This window comes from Symsagittifera roscoffensis, unplaced genomic scaffold, assembly GCF_963678635.1.
Source record: "Symsagittifera roscoffensis unplaced genomic scaffold, txSymRosc1.1 SCAFFOLD_279, whole genome shotgun sequence".
NCBI lineage: Eukaryota > Metazoa > Xenacoelomorpha > Acoela > Convolutidae > Symsagittifera > Symsagittifera roscoffensis.
The window spans coordinates 1-19,136 of record NW_026971677.1 but is presented as its reverse complement, the minus strand read 5'-3'; the positions used below and the strand labels follow the sequence as shown (position 1 = coordinate 19,136).

The window sequence follows — 19,136 nt, the reverse complement described above, 5'->3', positions numbered from 1 at the left end:
GAGCAAGGAAACAAAAAAAATGATGAAAACGTCACGACCTATATGAGAGTCTGGACTACGTCCATCGACTCTTGAAAAGAAGTTTTTAGGCCCTTTGTGGAAAGTTTTGACAAAAAATTAAGGTCAGTCAGCCAAAAATGCTTATCTCAAAATAGTACAACGAGGGAACCCTTTGGGTCGGCAGATAGTCGAATCTCTGAAGGGGGAGGGAGGGCGTCGCTACCTCTAAACACGCTACTGCTTGCGCAGCACCCCTCTCAGCACATACGACAGTTTTTCTGTCGCTTATATCCACGAAATTTCAAGTTGAAAATAATTTATTAGCTTCAGAAGCGCTAATTTGGTTTAATTTGTAATTTATAAAACAGCCAGTGAAAGTGAATGCAAAATATTCTAAGATATTAGTTTCCAAAATGTGACCAGCATCTTTTAGCAAATATAAAAAATTTGGTTAAAATTGCTTCAAATTTACATTAGTGATCAAAGCAATACTAAACATCGCTCCATTAAAAACATTGTTAAACTTAAGTTGAGCTTTGAATAATTGATGCTACAAATTAAAATTGACAATTAATGATTGGTTTCCACTGTGACTAAATTATGGTAGTACGAATTCAAATTTAGGCGAAAAGCACAAATTGTTGAATGAATCTTGCAAAAATACTTGTCAGTACATTAGTAGAATTTTTCATATTTACGCTCCAATCTAAGGACCTTCAATGGTTAGTTAGACTAGTAAAGTTTCGTTGTTGTGCCTCTTGTAGCTGTTATATCGGCGCATTATGAGAAATCTGAGTGAAATATGGGTCTTCTACTGGTCTCTGTTGGGTAAATTTCTGGCCTTGACGCTTTCGATAAGTGGAGAAATCACTTTCAAACTCAGCACATCTCCACGCTTTACGCAACTCATCAGCTAAAACATTATAATCTATGTTGAATATTTATGATCCACTAATATACATTGAGTTGGGTGGCCCAGTCATCTCCGCCCCAGACACTTCCGCTCCAAAAGCAGTCAATCCAGAACTGGGAGCCATTGAGTTGACAACTTCCACCAGGTGACAATCTTCTGAACCGGTATTTTTCATTTTATTTCGTCGAAGATTCGGATAAAAACATCTGTATTGAAACCTTAAGAGTACATTAACAACACGACACACTGAAGCTGTACAAGCTATGAAAACAAACGGGTTTAGAGACGCGGTTATTTGAATCTCTTAATTTTGTCCCTCAGTGTAGAGATACTACCTCAGTCAACGTGATTTAACCAGATAGCCAAAAAAGTGCACTTAATTAAACATTAAAAGTAATGAACGCAAGTTAACATAATAAAAAACACTGTTTTTGCTAAAGAAAATCTCAACTTTTGAATTTCAAAGCAAAAAATAGATGCCCGTTAAGCTCTTTGAATTTATAGAACATTTTATGATTGGCGCTTTTTTGATAACATGAACCCAACTAGAAAAAGCTGGATCAATAGGTAAAGTTGCTATTCCGCTGGAAATCTCTATTAAATTCCACTTTCGAAACTAGAAATCATTCACATTTTTTCGCGCCTTTTCCACATTCGTATTTGGAGGGTGCTATTTACGTCCTTTTCAGCAGATGAATTTCAATTGAACTCAAAAAGTGCATATATACCTAAGTGCATCACTATTTTAAGACTTTTCCTAAAAAACAACAAAAAATGAGCAAGACCTATATAAGAATTTTCACTACGTGCATTACTTTTAAAAAGAAAAAAATATCTTTCAAGTAAGCATATATATAAAGCTGAAAACACGATTTACGATGGTTCGCTTTTTTCACTTTTTAATTTGAAAAAACTATATCGTGGAATTTCCAGAGCCATCTATGATTGCCACTTTATGGTAAAAACAAATCCAATTTAGGAAAACTGGAACCTCCAGCTCAATAAAAAATTACCCGGTGATCCAGTTTTTACATGTTGAGTTAGTTTTAGTAAACAGTGACAATCATAGATGATTCTGAAGATTCCACGATATTCTTTTTTTTTCAAATACAAAAGTGAAAAAAAGAGAACTATCGAAAATTGTGTTTTCAGTTTTATAGTGGTATACTTACTTGTAAGTTATTTTTTTCTTTTTAAGAGTAATGAACGTAGTGATGACTCTTATATAGGTCTTGCTGATTTTTTTAAATTTTTTTTTTCAGGAAACAGTCTTAAAATATTGATGCACTTAGGTATATATGCACTTCTTAAGACGATATAGTTTCACATCAAATTCACTCTTGAAACGAAAAACCAATCACATTTTTTTCACGCCAAACCGTTTGTTTTGACTTTTCATAAGGCACTATTCAAAATACTTAGTTTTATTGAAAGTCCACCACTTTTTATTCCAAGTAATGCATTGGTAAGACAAAAAACCCTGCCTTAGATCACTTTGGAATGACTTCTGAGACAGATTATTTCGCCGCTCACGCGTTAATACAACAGCACATACCGCTCTAAAACTGTCCCAAATTAGCCTTTCAAACCCCTATTGCTTTACAAAAAATAATAATAGTAGCAGAAAAAATCTTTCAAAATTTCCACTCAGGGCTATGATATCTATCAGATTCAAAAATATATCATATTCAAAAGCTATAACTCATCTTCAAGCTCTTCTGAAACAAAAAGTTTGGAAATATTGGAAACATGCAAACAAACTCAAGGATACCGAAAAAAAACTGATATTTTTTCAGAATTATTCAACTTGCGAAAATCGAACAGAAAAGAGCAAAAAATTGAAGCTCTTGGAAATTCAAAGACCTTTAAGGTTTGACAGTTTTTTATGAAACCAACCGAAATAGATGAAAGAGGGTCAATGGTTAATTTCTTATTCCACTAGGAAATCTAAAAATTAAAAGTTTGGGTTCCTTTTAGTATTTGAATTGACCTTAGAAAGATGTCAGAAATCAAACCAGGAAGGATCGAATTTGAGCGTGAGTAAAACATAAGACTTTTCAGATACCAATTAAGAATTTAAATACGTGCTACACTCAAAAAATTATCCTCATGCAAACAAAAAAAAACAAGAAACATTTAGCAATCAGGATGAGAATCTTTCAAAGCAGTTAACTCAACGTAGCAAATTCAGACAGCACTTGAATAAAACAACAAGCTGGAATTCTCAAAAATTGAGATCCCCACAGAAACGATATAAGTATTCAGTCCGCGTAGAAGCAAAAACATAGCCAACCGACGGTTAGAAAAATGTAAAAGAACAATGAAGCCGAAAAAATGATTCAAATGACCGTAAATTTTTTAATCTTCGAAGAAAAAAAGTATATCAGGTAACAGCTCTTCAATTTTCAGTTACAATTTGTGATTGAAACAAAAAAAAATAACCAACAGACAGTTGGAAACTGTCATGAACGCAAACAAATAGAAAAAAAATTGACTTGTTTTTTGAAAAAAACTTCAAGTTTCGAAATTTAAAGAAAAAAAGATATAACCTTTAAGCTATTTGAATTTCAAAAACAATTTATGATTGCACACTTTGGATAAAACTAACCTAATTTGGAAAAAGTGGATCACTAGGCAATTTTTTATTCCACTGGGATATCTTCAAAAAATAAAATCCAATTTTGAAACTAGAAGTCGTTCACGTTTTATTTAAGCTTTCGTAAATGGAGAGCACACTTTATCCAACATTTAGCAGGTTAATTTGAATCGAACACTAGCTGTGCTTCTCAAACACAAAAAGCAGCTCTATAAAGGGCAATAAGAACAAGTAGAAATAAGCCGCGAATTAGTAAAAACTCGGCTATGTCTCGGATTCGATCTGCAACCTAGAGATCTCACACATTAACCACTCAGCCCCGGACGCTTAATAAATCACAAACACTAGTCACATATAAAGCAGAGAACAGATGCTATGAAAGTTCTAAAGCTACAGATCGTGATTAGAGCAAAAGTGCCACCAAATAAGTGAACACTTTTCACTTTCAATAAACACTTTTATTTTTGAGTTAGATTAGAAAAAAGAAGGTTCTTACTAAGATACTGCTCGCCAGTGTAATAATAACTCTGCTTTATTTGAAAATAGATGAAAACTTTAGTATGATGGGCGAGCTTCTAGCAAACAGATTTGAAATTTAGGCAAATAAAAATCCAACAAAAAGAGCAAATAGCGCCTGAATATTACAAAAAGACAGATGAGACCATAAGGCAAAAAGAAACTTATAACCTATAGTTCCAACATATATCTTCAACATAGGTAAAGTAAACAAAAGCATGTTATATCAGAAACAAAAACCTGCCATCAAATAAGTAAGCCAACAATAAGTAAGTCGAAAAAGTGGAGCCGAAAAAAATTATGAAGTTTTAAGCTCTAAAAAACTTATCAAACCAACTTCCTGATAGATGAAATATTCTTATGTAACCCTTCTCCTTAATATTAGTGGGGATTCAAAACAAAGAACCGCAGGTATGACGACTAAAAAATAAACTAAAAACCGCGAAGCCGAAAAGAGCTCCATTTCCCCTTTAAATTTAATTTAAAATTTAACCAAAACTACTTCAGACATTAAAGGGCAGAGGAAACAGTCAGAACTTTGCTCTTATACGCGCAGTCTTGTTGATTTTCGGTGAGGAGAAACACCTCACATTCAGAAACCCCAAACACGAATAATAGTGAGGCTCAAACCAACCATCGACTTCCCCGATGAATATTTCGACCAGCTATTTAGGAGTTACATGCCTTACAGCAAGCAGCCAGGGATATGCATATTTGCTTGTACATAAAACACAGGCCGCAAAAGATGCACCTTCAATAAATTGATATAGCTGATAATATAGCCAAAACAGAAACGGGCAATGAAACCATACAAGGAAATGGTCGACTTGTATTTGAAAACTAGCAGCCTCTTATCATCAAGACGTTCCGCTGGTCAAATTTCTATTAATTTGAAACAAGAAATTATACAATAAGGTTTCCACTTTCCATTTATAGTGTTTCATTTATGTTTTAACTGTCACAAAATTTTAAATACTAACCGTCACAAAATATTCAAACATTCAGAAATTACAAGGAAAATATATGCGACAGAAAGAAGTGCAAACAACATGATTAGACTGTTGTGAAAAATGACGGGAATATCACTATAACAATACTAATACCTCTTTATTATTCCCACAAGCACAAAAGCGAATGTGCAAGGGGGTGTTTAAGTTTGTGTTACGAGTTGGTGGGCATTCAACAGGCGATGGGGTTTGTTATACCCCTCCCCCACTTCTGTCGGTGGAGTTCCGGGGGGTCGCTTTGCCCATGTTTAGGATGGTTTCTGACAGTTGATTGCCCATAAAGGATCCGCTTTTAACCACCGAAACGAACTGAAAGCAGTGGAGCAAAAGTGCAACACACATAAGAAAACACAACACAACACGACTATCTCAACAGGGGGGATATTCTCATGCCAAAAGGACCAAATCTGGCTCTTTTTGTGCAAACATCCGGTAATTCAAACTGGTCTAAGGCAAGCATGTCAAACTTCCGCTATGTCAAAAATCCGAACTTGGTACTAGTTTACTTGTTTGGTCCCTCAAAAATGCTGCGGTCCCTAATAAAAACCGAGGTACAGCAGGTGGTACGCTTTTTTTATTTCTCTATATTGCTATTGAAACGGGCATTGTTAGTATAGCGGGTTCGAATCAGGTTTTCAAACCCCAAGGCGTAGGTTTGAAACCCATGCTGGCTCTTCTTTTTATAAAATAGGCGGGACCAATCATCTAAACTAGTTTTGTCACCAAACAAGTAAACTAGTACCTCCGAAGTTTTGCACTAATTATGTAAACATAGCCAATAGACAGTTGGAAAAAAGCCCATGCACACAAATAAAAAATAATAATGGCTTCTTTTTGTTGAATCCGATTCCAATTTAGCCCACTCTCGGTGTAAGGTCGACGGAGGACACCGCGATAACCAGCTCTTATTTTCCTATAAACTATTTCCTTCTGTTGACAAGCTCGCAACACGTTGGCGCGACCGCGGCGATCCGTCTTCCTTTGAAGACTACAGCATTTTTAAGCGAACGGTAGAAATCGGATCTTTGCCCTGCTTTTTAAATGAAGTCGGATGTTCGCCCTAGTAAAGCTGATTTTCGGATGTTTGCAACATTATTTTTTCGGATGTTTGCACGATACCTAAGAGCTGAACTCCCACAATAGTAAATAATAATATGCATGACAAAATGGCGTCATAATCCTATATTAAGAAAGACTTCAGGGTATATTTTAGAATACAAATTAGTTGGAACCGTTTTACTATCCCCAGTGGCGTGCGCAGAAATTTTTCTAGGGGGCGAGGCGCTTTTTCGAAAAATTCTGCAAAAAATTGCCGGCCTTTTTTCAGGTTGACCAATTTGATTTTCCGAGCTCTCCTAAAATAGTATAAGGACCCTATTTTGTGACAAAATTTTTGCGCCGCAAGCAAATTTTTCAAAAAACAGGCCAAAAAAGCGTTTTTAGGAACTTTTTGGAAAATTTTGACTAAAAAACTGCTTTTTTTGGCGCGCGCTCCCCACTCAAAATTAGTCAGACTGGCGTCACAGGCGCCTTTAGAACAATTTTGAGGTTGATCAGCGAAAAAAGGATCTCATAGGCAACCAGAATTGAGGGGGGGGCGGTTCTGGTTGACTATGACATCCTTTTTTCGCTGAACAACCTCAAAATTGTTCTAAAGGCGCCTCAACAACCTCAAAATTGTTCTAAGGCTTTTCTTAGGGTTTTGGTGTCATTTACGTTTTTGGTGACAGGTACACACGTACTGCTCGATAGTGGAACTTGACTTCCTTTTAACAAAAGAAACAAATTGTTTTCGTTTTTTTTACACTAATAAGCTTTTTTGGATGCTTGCTTCATTTTGCATGTTTGCTTCATTTGTTTTAAAAGTTTTCGTTTTTTGCACTAGTAAGCTGTTTTTTTTTGGATGTTTGCTTAATTTCCCTCCAAATTTTTCGACTGTTTGACTTATCAGATGTTTGGACGAGGAGTCCGGCTTTTTTACTGTTTTCCCCCGGATATCGAAATCAGTTTTACGGTGTAAATATAAGTTATAAACGGGGGTTGAGAAATTAGACGATAAGCAAATTAGACGGAGGTACTTAAAAGGAAATTAGACGCTTTTGCAAAACTGCAATTGTGAGAAAATAGACGAAAGTGAGAGAAATTAACTTTGTTTGCACACAAATTGCGTTAGAAAAAGAAAATTGTTTGTAGACAACAGTTCAATTTCGGTGGCCAAAATTTTTACAAGTCAATCATGCATAATTTATTCAATTCAAAACTCTCCTGTAATATTCAGATTTGACATTTTATGTTCATTTAAACTAATTGTTTTGATAGGTATTGACAATTTATGTTCTTTTTGTATTTGTGAAACTTGACTATTAAGAAAAATTTTTGTTGGCCCTTTCCCTTTCGTCTAAAATGCCGAATCTGTAAAAAATAAATTCCGTCTATTTTCGTTTTTGTAGCATCCGTCTAATTTGCTTATCGTCTAATTTCCTAGGCCCCGTTATAAACATAAATTGTGTTTATGTGTTTGTAATTAAAGAATAAATACACAAGCCAAATTTCACGAGAATTGAACGTAAACAAAAATGAGAAAAACAAAAAATTACTGATAGGCGGGAAACTTCAGAAGTCCCGAATAAAACAAAAACTTTAACCAATCAAAGCTTTCAAAGCTCGCCCTAAAATATCTTGTTTTCGAGCAGATAATCGAATCGCCAATTATGAGCCTCTTATACATTTTTCGGTCAATCTACAATGTTGAAATCCACTCAGCAAACATTTAATGGACAAGCCAACACCAATTGTCATTGTCATTAATAAAAAAAACACAACATTCTAACAGCATGCCACTACTAATGAGCACCAATTAAAAATATTTATTTGAGCAACTTTACAATCTTTTAGCAAAATACAAACTAATTTGTATCAAAAAGTGTAAAATTCTACAAACAGTAGATAAGTTTTCTGAATTAATTATTTTTTCACATGCACAAAAAGAACAAAAAATGGTTTGTTTTTGTTTCGGTTTAGCGAACATGTGTTACCTGCAGGAACTCCTCCAGCTCCAGTTGTCCGTTAGAATTTGCATCCACATCGTTCAGAATGTCTCTCAGAGTGCCCTCACTGATCTCTTCATTTTGATCCTGATGCAAACATTATTTATTAATTATTAATAACTATTAATAAACTACTCTTGAATGTCGGGTTGGCTACCGCCAAGTATCAACTTGCATGAAAAAAGAACCATCTGACAGCTGGCAAAGTGCGCATGACTGCCAGAACAATAGACAGTATTTTGTTCTGACCAGGATGTAAGTAAACTATTATTCGGGTGTTTTAGTTTTTTACTTAACTATTTTCCACGAAAAATTGTGTACAACAAGTTATTGTCAGACAGGTTCGAGTGATCGACCACATAAAAATCTTTTCAATCGCGATTCGATCGATATTTTGAAAACTTCGATAATTGAAAATGGGGGGAAAACTTTGTATTCGGGATTGTTTTAGTTTTTTTTAGCTTTCCACGCAAAATCAGCTACCAGAAATGATCATCGGACTGGGTTGAGTCATAAAAATCATATTAAAGCGTTTTCAGTCGTGATTCAAACGACATTAAAAAAAACTTCCAGTGTCAAGAAAATCGGTTTGAAATTTTTCGTCTAATTTCGTGCGAGTGAGCATGCTTACATTAGCCTATTTATGCTTAATTTGAGCCTTGAAAATTTAGTTTTACCCAAATGAAGTTAGTTTAGGAGTTTTTAGCTTCATTTTAGGAATCAAAAATTTCGAAACATTCGGAAAAAAATGTTAAATAAAAACGAAAATTCTTAAGCTCTACTTTTTTGCTCAGATTCCTTTATCACACACGCACGCCGAATTTGCAAAAATAGTTTCATTGTAATTTTTTAAGACTGGTCGGAACATTCTGTGCTACTTGCATAGTAACCGGCTATCCTCATTTGCTTTTAACATTGAATCAATAGATTAATTTTTAATTCAACTGGAAATTATTACACAGAGCGAAGTGCAGCGAATGTTAGTTAGGGCCTTCAAAAGTTTAAATACCTGAAGTTCTTTAGAACTTCTGTGGCTGCTACCAAGTGGTATGATATGTTTACAAAGATGGTACCTTGAAGAACTGTCTGAGGTCCTGCAGTGATATGTATCCCTTCCTCTTCCTGTCGATGCTGTTGAATGATTTCGAGTACTTGCTGATCTCCTCTGAGGTCAGACTCACAGGCACACTGGCCAGGTACTCCTTCCTCGCTTCGGCCCCCATCTGCTCATACACAAACGTCTGTGCATTCTTCACTTCCGTCTGTAATCATCGAAGAGAGAGGCCAATTATTAGGGTTATAGTGCACAACATATTTATAGATGCGAGAAAAGATAGTTGATTCAGACAAATCATAAATCTAAGCCACAGTAAAGCGATACCTCAACAGCTCATTTAACGCCACAAGCAAGACGCGGATCTCGTCAAATACTTATGAATGTCTGAAGCACTAACCCTTGCACAAGAATACTTCGTAACATTTTTTTTCAAGAAATGGTCGATCAACAAATGGGAAAAAAATCATCATCATCAAAATCAAACTATCGATCTATTTAAAACCTAACTATTTTGTCATGCTGAGTTGGTTAAGTTATGTTGGATAAGTTGCTCATATGGAATCGATTCGGTATAAGATGCTACAAGGGAAAGCGGCTGAGACTGCTCACTAGATTCATTATTAAATGTATGATGTGTAAAAAAAAACTTGCCGCCTTTCTCTCGTTGGACCACTTCTTCTCTTTAGCCATCATATCAGCTATTATCGGGATGGCCTCCTGGGCACTTTGCGTATTGAGAAAAGCGACTCTGGTCCTCCTGGCTAAGACATCAGTGACCGATTCGGCGTACTCCTTCATTGCATATGTGACCTCTGCCTCAATGTAGGGGAAGTTGGACACCAGACGTCTGCCCACTAAAGGCCATCTCTGCCCTGTGGCCTTGGCCAGTTTGGCCACCTCTATGGACCTCGTGCCGTATGTCTCTGACAGGTGACGGGCAACTTCAGTGTCCAGACCAAAGTCCTAAATAACAAACAACGTACACCTTGCTTGAATGCAAATCTTTTCATGCAAGGTGAATGGAGGTCAATCATTGCAATACGAAATAACGAATGCTACTACAGTAATTGCTTCATGAAAAAAATTCAACGAGCAACCTGTTTTTTCAATAAGCGAGATTATTTTCTTCGGACCTGTCAAGTTTCAGATACTCTAGTTTTGACTCTAAACAATTTTGGCTGGCTGTTTGATGTGTTAAATTTCATTGCCAGGGAAAAACGAACTCGTCTTCCTCTTTTGAACTGACCTGTACGAGCCGGATGTAGAAATTGGCCGACCAGCCCTCCCCTCCCTCTAGAAACAGTCCGTCTGTCTGACTCTTCTCACTCAGCTTCGGCTGCAGCCCACACGCCTTCACTGCCGCATCCACAGTGTGCATGGCCATCGCCCTGTACGTAGTCCATTTGCCCCCTACATAATCATTATCAGGAACCTAGGATCATAATCATCATCGCTGAGTTCTTTTGTTGTATTCTCGGATATCTTTTTAACTATATACCCCCTTTTGCAAAAGGGGGATATTCGTTACTAGGTATAAAATTCTCAAATGCTTATATTTGATTTATTTCTTTATAGGGGATATTCGTTATTAGGTACCCGAGGAGGGCTAGTTAAAAAGATCCGTACTCTCACTTGAACCTCGAAAGCAGAACTATCGCCTTCTTTCACAGAAAAAATCGTTGAAAAACTCCCCTTACCTAGCTCATAAGGAGAGCTTATATTGGAAAGAGGTTGAACAATTCCTAGTTATCGCTTGGTCTCAGCTTTTTCAAACGTATTTCCATTTTCAATAAAAACGCGAGCTCGAAATAAAATATTAAGTTCAAAATTTGCGTTTTCAAAATTCATATTTCACGCCAACTTAATTTAGCGAAGCAAACATCTCGGAAGATAATTTACTTTTCACAGGAAAAATTTATGTATCAAATAACCTATCTTATTGTACGATCACTTATCTGAAATATATGTTTATCATAATACGAAACTCAAGAGCGCCATTTCTATTCGTTTGATAAGCTATTAATATAGTCGTTATAATCAAACCTTAATTAGAACAAATGAATAAGGGTCCCACTTCCTTGTTCAATTATCTACCTAGTTCTATATATTTTAGATTCATATCATTATTAAGATGTGTTCAGTAACAGGACTCACCTGCGATGGTGACTAGATTGGCGTCGTCCACTTCGACCACGTGGTTCCTCGCCAGCGACTGGGTGTCTCCCTTGCTGGGGTCCTTGACCAGAGGTCGGATTCCACTCCACGCCGCACGCACGTCTCCCCTTCTCACTGCAACAGTCACCAATCAAAGCACAAATTAAAACAAGTCAAAAACAGAACTTGAAACTTCAGCGTTACGATGCAAAAACCGTCAAGGCAGAATTAGACAATTAGGCTATCATCTCTATTAAATCCTCATATTGATCCTATTTAATTTAATAAGGGGTAGGCATTTTGTATACCTTCATCGGGGTTTTGGTAGTTTTTGACTGATGCATAGCAACATATCAAAAGCTTACGGCTGTGTTCAACGCTCATTTATTAGTTATTTGATCTCATGAGTAGTAGTTCAGAAAATTTCATATGGTTTATTGGTTTAACAAGGTAGTTGATGACTTGGTTGCCATATGTTATAAGTACCTTGTACGTCTGGGGACAAGTAGTGTCTCACTTCATCCAGAATGAACGAGATCTCTGCCTCTGATGGCTTGGGGTTGAAGGTGGGTTCGCAGGGCAGATCAGTGGTGCCAGCGATAGTGTGGTTCTCCCATGGCAGGAAGAAGATCACTCTCCCGTCACTAGTCTCAGGGTCCAACAGGCCCATCTTCTCAGGGCTAAAAAACATATTCAAACTAAACTTAAATTCAAACATTCAACTAAAAAAAAATGCAACTGTCACGCTAACTTCTATAAAACATTATGTCCGTTTACCTAAAAGATATTCGGTTTCATTTTAATACGAAAATCAACTGTGCATTGATTTCATTTCAATTTAATTTGATGGCTCGAATAGGTTCACAAAAAAACTGAGTTTTTGAAGCCATATATTGAAGCAAAGCAAGGGAAACTTGAACAATCCAGGATGCTTGCAATGGTTTACAAAGAACTAAATGTTTTGAAGCAAATTATCACGCAATGAAACATTGAAAACTTTCAAGTTGTTTCGAAAGCTTGCATTCGTGTGCAAAAATGATAAACCTTTTCTGAAGCAAGCTATTTAAGCAATGAAATTTTCACCCCTTTCTAAAACTCAAATTTTTGAAGCAGGCTATCAATCTTTGTAACTGGTATGTTTCAAGTTGTCTAATGCCTTAAATGGATTCGCAGAAAATTTGTTCTCAAAAATAGCAAGCAAGTTTTTTATAGCAAGCTATCAAGTTAAGCAACTTCGAAAAATCAACTTGTTTTGATTGCCTGATTTTCATAATTTCTTTGAAGCAAGCTTGCAATCATTGGAAACGTGAAACAACTCAATTTATCTTGATAGCTTCGCAAAATGTTTGGGAGCAAATTATTCAAGTGATGATACTTTGTTGAAACTTTGAATCAATTCACTTTCAAATTATTCGAAAAAATACTTTTTTTCTAAGTTAACTATTAAAGCGATAGGTTTAGGACTAATTCATATTGTTTTGATGTTTGATGGCTTGACGGGATCAGAAAAATTGAAAGTTTTTTTGATACAAGCTATCAAAGGATTGAACTTCTCGAGACTAGGTCTGTATTCATTACAGCCCTCAACCCCTCCCCCCCCCCCCCCCCCCTCATACCATACAAGAGTGATAGAGGACCCCTGTTAAAGCACGTATGAGAGATGGGTCCCAAGCATCACGAATGCTGAGCAAATGGGTATAATTAATAAAAACTAAGAGACATTTCTCAATCGTTTTCAATACTTTCTTGCAGCTATAAAGTTAGCTTCATTTGCTCTATCATATTTGTTGACATCGCCGAAGCGAAAAAAATGACTTTGAGACTTTTCCAGATTGAGCTCCGTTAGTTAATTGGTAACTCTCGATCGCTTATGTACCATCCCTATCCCCTACCTAATAGAAAACTATACACTGACACGTTTTCAACATAAGGGGGATTTAAATTTTCCGTGGGGACTATGATGGAAAGGAGTTGGTATTAGTTATGAGGAGAACTTTAAAGGAGTAGTTTGAAATATGGCATTAATCATTAAAATCTAGAAATTAAAATTATTTATCAAAACATCAAGACAATCTGTTAAGACATTTTTGCCTTGACCGGAATAAAGATCTTAAGATCAAATAAAGACTTCGGATTGAAGTAAGTTCCGTACTAAAATTGTACTGCAATACAGATATGAACTGTACTTCATTTAAAAAAAGTCTTTACAGGAACTTTTAATGTAGGTGTTATGACTCTGATGTCGTGATTCTGTTTGCATCATGTTATGAACATACAAGCGTTTGTTAATACTATTACTTGGTGTATATATGTATATTTTGTACCTGTAGTAGTCTGGCAGTATGATGTGTACTCCAGAGGATGGCTGGCAGATGGGTCTGTTCTTCTCGCTGCCCATCTGGCGGATGCTGTCAGTGAAGGGCCCAGTCGCATTCACCACACACTTCGCCTTCACTTTGAATACCTCTCCTAAAAACCCAAAGCATATCGTTATGTATAATATTTTATGCCAAACTAGAGTTAGTGTCGGTAAACTTGAGTAACCTGAAAAGCGTTGGAGAGCGTATTTTTTGTTGAGCGTAATTTACCTTCCATTTAGCAAATTAATTTTAATTGAACTTGAAGAGAAATCAAAAATCGAACGAAACTTCAAATAAAAACTTGAGCGTGATCAAATTTCAAGATTTAAACCTGAAAAATCAAAACTATTTAAACAAGCGCCTTCATTTCGTTCATAATGACACGTAAATCTGCAATCTTCTTGTCCACCAGAAAAAAGTTTTTGCAGTAAAAACAGAAATTTCCTTTCACGCTCCTTTTGTTCTGCCTAACCTGTGAGTAGGTCCTTGCAAACAGCCCCGCTGACCTTTCCCTGTTCGTCCTTGAGGAGTTGGGTGACCTTAGCGTGGTTGGCACACTGCGTTCCATACCTAATAGCTGTTACTATCAGAGACAGATTCATTCGAGCATCATTCTGCTGGCCTGAAGAACAATTCAACGGGTACTAAATTTGACAGAAAACACGGCAGAAAAACAATAGTTTACGACATCCATTTTTGAACCAACTTTGAGCGCTCATATATTAAGCTTTTGAGAACAGATTGCTTGACGAGAAAAACGTTTTGATGGTTCAAATAATTCTAAGAAGTGCCGAACAATTTAGGCTAAAAGTGAAGAACATTTTTAGTACGACTCCAAAAAATCATCCAAGAAAATGTGGAGGATGAAATCAATCTAATTGTCAAATTGATTAATCGTAGTAATAAAAGGACAAACATACCGTCGTAGTATACGATGCCGCACTTGAGCTTATCCTTTTTTAGCATAGGAAAGACATCCAGGGTCCTGTTCTTGAAGAGGATGTAGCTGGGCTTTAAGATCTTGGACCCACTGACCAAGTCATAGGCCTTGATTCCTGCGTAGTAGTAGGGTATCTGCCAGTATCTATCAAAACAAAGCATTTCATTCTACAACTGAATATACTGTACTGCAGATTGCAAGGACAATAGCCCTGTTTTTCTCTGTTTTTGAAATCAATACAGTTTCATCCAAACGTGCAATCTTAGCAAAAATTTGCAGATTTGCGCCCATTTACAGATTTGCGTCCATTTACTGTACATACGCCATCAGCCCGAAACAGAACACGTATAGTATATCACAAGAGTAGAATGTAGGAGTACAAGAAGGGTAGGATAGAACGTTCCGACAAGAAATACATTTCAGAAGAAAACACAAGTTAAAAATTAAGTAACAGTTTTTGGGAATCAACTTGCCTTTTTATGTGGGGTCCAGGAAGTTTTGCGTCATTAATTAACAATTCACAGTTCAAATAAAGAGTCAAAAATTGATGATCGCAAGGATAACACAGAGGCAAAGTTGAACTTCGCACCACTTGCGATACAAATATGAATCACTATGATTAAAATCAAACGGAAATTGAAAAATTCAAAAAATCGATTTTGTCAATAAAAATAGCAGCAAAAGACCAAAATATTCGGAACAAAATTGCCTGCACCATTAGAAACTTTACGAAGAGCTTTGTGAACGCTAAACAGAAGCCAAGTTTTCAAAAAAAGTCCTTTCTGTGGAACTAAGCAGACAAAAATAAACAGACAGACAAAAATCTAAATTAGGCCAAATTTTCTAAGTTCAAGAAAAACAGGTCTCAACTGGACTCGAACTCCCGGACTTTGTAGTCTCAAGCATGGGGAATACAACAACTTGGAATAAAGCTGAACGATCGACCTACGGGAACTAAGCCGACAAAGTAAACAGACGGACGGTAGTCCGAAAAAGCACAACTCTATTTTGCAAAAAAGGGCCTTTGCCGTCCCAAGCAGTTGTTTTACCTTTATGTCAGATGCGCCGGATGGGTGATCGCATTTGAATTTATAATTAGAAGCAGTAACAAAGCCGAAAAAACCTGAGCAGAAACCCTTCATGCCGAAAAGAAAATTTAAAAAATTCTAAACTTATCAACAAAATGTGAAGTCCTTTTTCCCTTCAGAGCACAAGCACACGCACAAAAAATTTTCTGTCGTAAAGAGACCCAATGAAAGGCCACTAAGTCGATATTGATTAGGCCGAAAATTATCAACCCGATAAGTAAGACAAAACGAAAAAAAGGAACTTTAAAAATCGAGCTGGTAAAATTACAACCAATGTGAAAAGTAAATTTCGATTCAGCTGTATTTTTGAAATGCTAAAGATAACTGCAGCAAAATTGTTTACAGCTAAAATAAACGATTCTCAGATGTTGCAACTAAGCCGACAAAACATGAGCAGACAAATTTTAGTTCGAAATTTTTTTGAACCGGAATATTTACCGTTTGCAAAAAAAAACTGGTCCTCGTGAGATTCGAACCCAGACCCTTTGGCGTCCCAGGCGTATTCGTTACCGCCAGGCTAAGTGTGCAAGATGCACTACAAAATTTGAATTCATAATGAACCAAGGTACCACCAAGAGCCCAATGAGTCCTGTGGACAAAGTTGTTAAGAAGAAAAAAAGGCTAGTACCCAATTGCAATACCCGTGCTTATCGCAAGGGTGATGTGTTTTTAAACTTTACAGTTTTACTGTAATTAGCGAAGACATGATACCGTTTTTTCTGATCCAGATTTAATTGCAGGTCTAAGCCCGAATGAAATGGCTTCTATGTGATATATCAGTTGGACCTTCAGAGTTTGCATAAAAAAGGTCTTACAATGATCGGAACAAAAAGGAGCGCTTTCAAGGAGCGCTATTAGAAAGGATAACGATACTAAATTACTTACACATTTAGCCTGCAGTTACGTGATAACGAAGCCACAAATTTCAATATTCAACCAATCTAACAGATATCAACTTTTTCTAACATTTCGTCGCTATCTCTGCTAAATCAGGGCTGAAATTCTGCCATATCTTAGACATTTTGTTTAGTAAGATCTTTCCTATAGGGTCGAAACAAAAAATTGTTGTTTAAAAGGCAGTATTTGGTCATTGGTTGTTGAAAAATATTCAATAACAGCAATCAGTTTCGATTTTTGGGCTCTTAGTTTTTCTCGGAAAAGCTGAGCCTCTTGCTTATCCCATCGTATAATTTTGATCAACATAAGGAGGAATTGTAAATTACTCAGCCCAAAAGCAAATTACATCTGATATCATAAATCTATATAAAAGATAACAACACTTTTATATTTTGTTAATGAATAACTTATTCAATTCCTTATTTTGTGCTAAAATTTGAGAAAAACGCAAGATCAATAGCCTAAATGATTGAATTTGAGTTCAAAACTAAAACGCTTTGGGGGATTATCCAGGATTTGTCAACCCCGTACTTTTTTTTAAATAAAAACGACATTAATGAGTAACGGCTTCTATGTCCTGGAACTCTGTTCCATGAACAATAATTAAACAGTCGAACTGAATAAACTTAACCGCTTTGGATGATTAACTACTTCTCTCAATACTGAGAAAGCCATACTAAAGAGCATTATTTGGCTCTGGATCAATAATTTCTTTCGCTCGGAACAATTAATTTTCCACAAAGAAAACATCTAAAACGCAACCGATCATTCTTCCGCTTCGATAAAAGTTAATATCTGAAAGTTTGTCTGTTTTGAGAAAAACTGGTCTGAACATTTCCTATTTGCAGATAAACTTATCATAGGTTTTGCATTTTAACTCAATTACTACCATTTAGTTTTATTACAGGTCATTTTTTATAGTTGAGCATTAAATGGACAGCTGTGCCTATCTTTATGCACAATTTGAACAGCTATAAAAAAAGGAGAGTGAAGCCTACATCAACACCATCCTTACATTGTTTCTATTGGTTAGTTAGGAGACATTTCTGATCAAGACAGTGAACTTCCTTGTCGATTAAAAGACAAAGATGAAAAAAAAAAAACAGAACAAGCTTGTTTCTTCAATTAATTGCAACGGCAACAACCAGCACAAAATATTAAACAAAATATTTGGCTGCAGATGTCCCATCTCCAAGTGGCGGAAACAACAACCTCATATCTGTCTTCAAATAGCTCAACTTCACTCACTAAATGTACAGGGAACGCTGATTGCTTGCAAAGCCCACGTTTTTTGGTTTGGAGCGTCTGAAGCCGTCCGGACTATTTTGTCTAATTATCCTCACTCTTCTCCGCCGTTCCGGCAATTTTCCCGACCCAGGTCTCTATTCTTGCTCCCAAGTTCCACAGCAATTAAGCAAAACGAAAAGATCACGTGGTGTAACATTTGCAGGTGGATCCGCTTTAAATGTTGTGGACTCGCGCGTGTCAAAGACCATTATCGAGATCTCTTCTACTCACACTGCTCTAATTACTAAACACTTCCCTTTCTTGTAACCAGCAGCCCAAACATCTCGCTACAATTATCTAATTCCCAATATTATAATCACGCATTTAACTGACCCACGCCTCACAGTTAGATAACTCAAACTGTCCCAAAACTTGGCTCAACTCACCAAGACTACTGGCTCTAGCCGGCCGAAGTAGCGAAGTTCTTCAAACGCAGGCCTCGCTTACATGACGCACCTCATCGGTCAACTTACAACAACAACAACGTGAAATATTCAGTCAAAAAATTAGTAGGAATTTGTTAGCCAGAAGCTTTCAATCATCGATTAAATAGATACCCTTTTGTTTAAACTTAAGGGACTATACCCGTTGGGCTCATTTTCGAGCAAATTAAAACAGACAGCTAGTGTTAAGCAATTTGTTGTCTAACTAGTTTTTCGCCAAAATTCGCTCACTTTATTTGTCCTATTGGTTAATAAATGCTCTCTAGATCAAATCCGTCTACTTGACACAAACATTTTTTAAATTGAATATTGCTATTTTAAATCTTTTAATCAGCGCCTCTATCATTTCAATCGAAGAAAAATTAGAATTAAACGCAGTTTACATATAACTGGCAATTGTTTTTGTGCAAAAATATTGTACAAGAAAAAAACAGAAAACACTTTTATTTTAAAAGACAGCAAAAGACCAGTTTCATAGAGAAAGTTACACCCCGTAAAGCTCTTTCACTTTCGAAAAATTTAATGGAATCAACCATACAATCTCCTCCCCAAGAAAGCAGTAAATTTGAAAATCAATTCTGTATAAAATTTTGAAACATTTATTCAGTTTAAAATTGGTAAACTACACAATCAATTAAATTAACGTTTTATTATGTTTTGATAAATAAATGATTAAATAGTATCCCTAGTTGCAACTACCCGATCATGATCCATCTAAAAAACCCATAGACGCAATCATGATCTATCTAACAACCCAATAGACCCAATCATGATCTATCTAACAACCCCATAGACTCAATCATGATCATCTAACAACCCCATAGCCCCAAT

General features: G+C 36.2%; 1 protein-coding gene across 1 annotated transcript; it reads right to left on the bottom strand.

Annotated features, from left to right (window-relative positions):
• Positions 1 to 299: 299 nt before the first annotated feature.
• Positions 300 to 14,734, bottom strand: LOC134856646 (glycerol-3-phosphate dehydrogenase, mitochondrial-like; the record flags this gene model as incomplete). Its single annotated transcript, XM_063872926.1, has 10 exons — positions 300 to 913; positions 8,068 to 8,166; positions 9,153 to 9,341; positions 9,788 to 10,099; positions 10,383 to 10,546; positions 11,291 to 11,425; positions 11,777 to 11,970; positions 13,615 to 13,759; positions 14,123 to 14,272; positions 14,571 to 14,734. Coding segments are annotated over 10 exons (1,654 nt in total), but the record flags the coding sequence as incomplete, so codon positions are not given.
• Between the last annotated feature and the right edge of the window lie 4,402 nt (positions 14,735 to 19,136).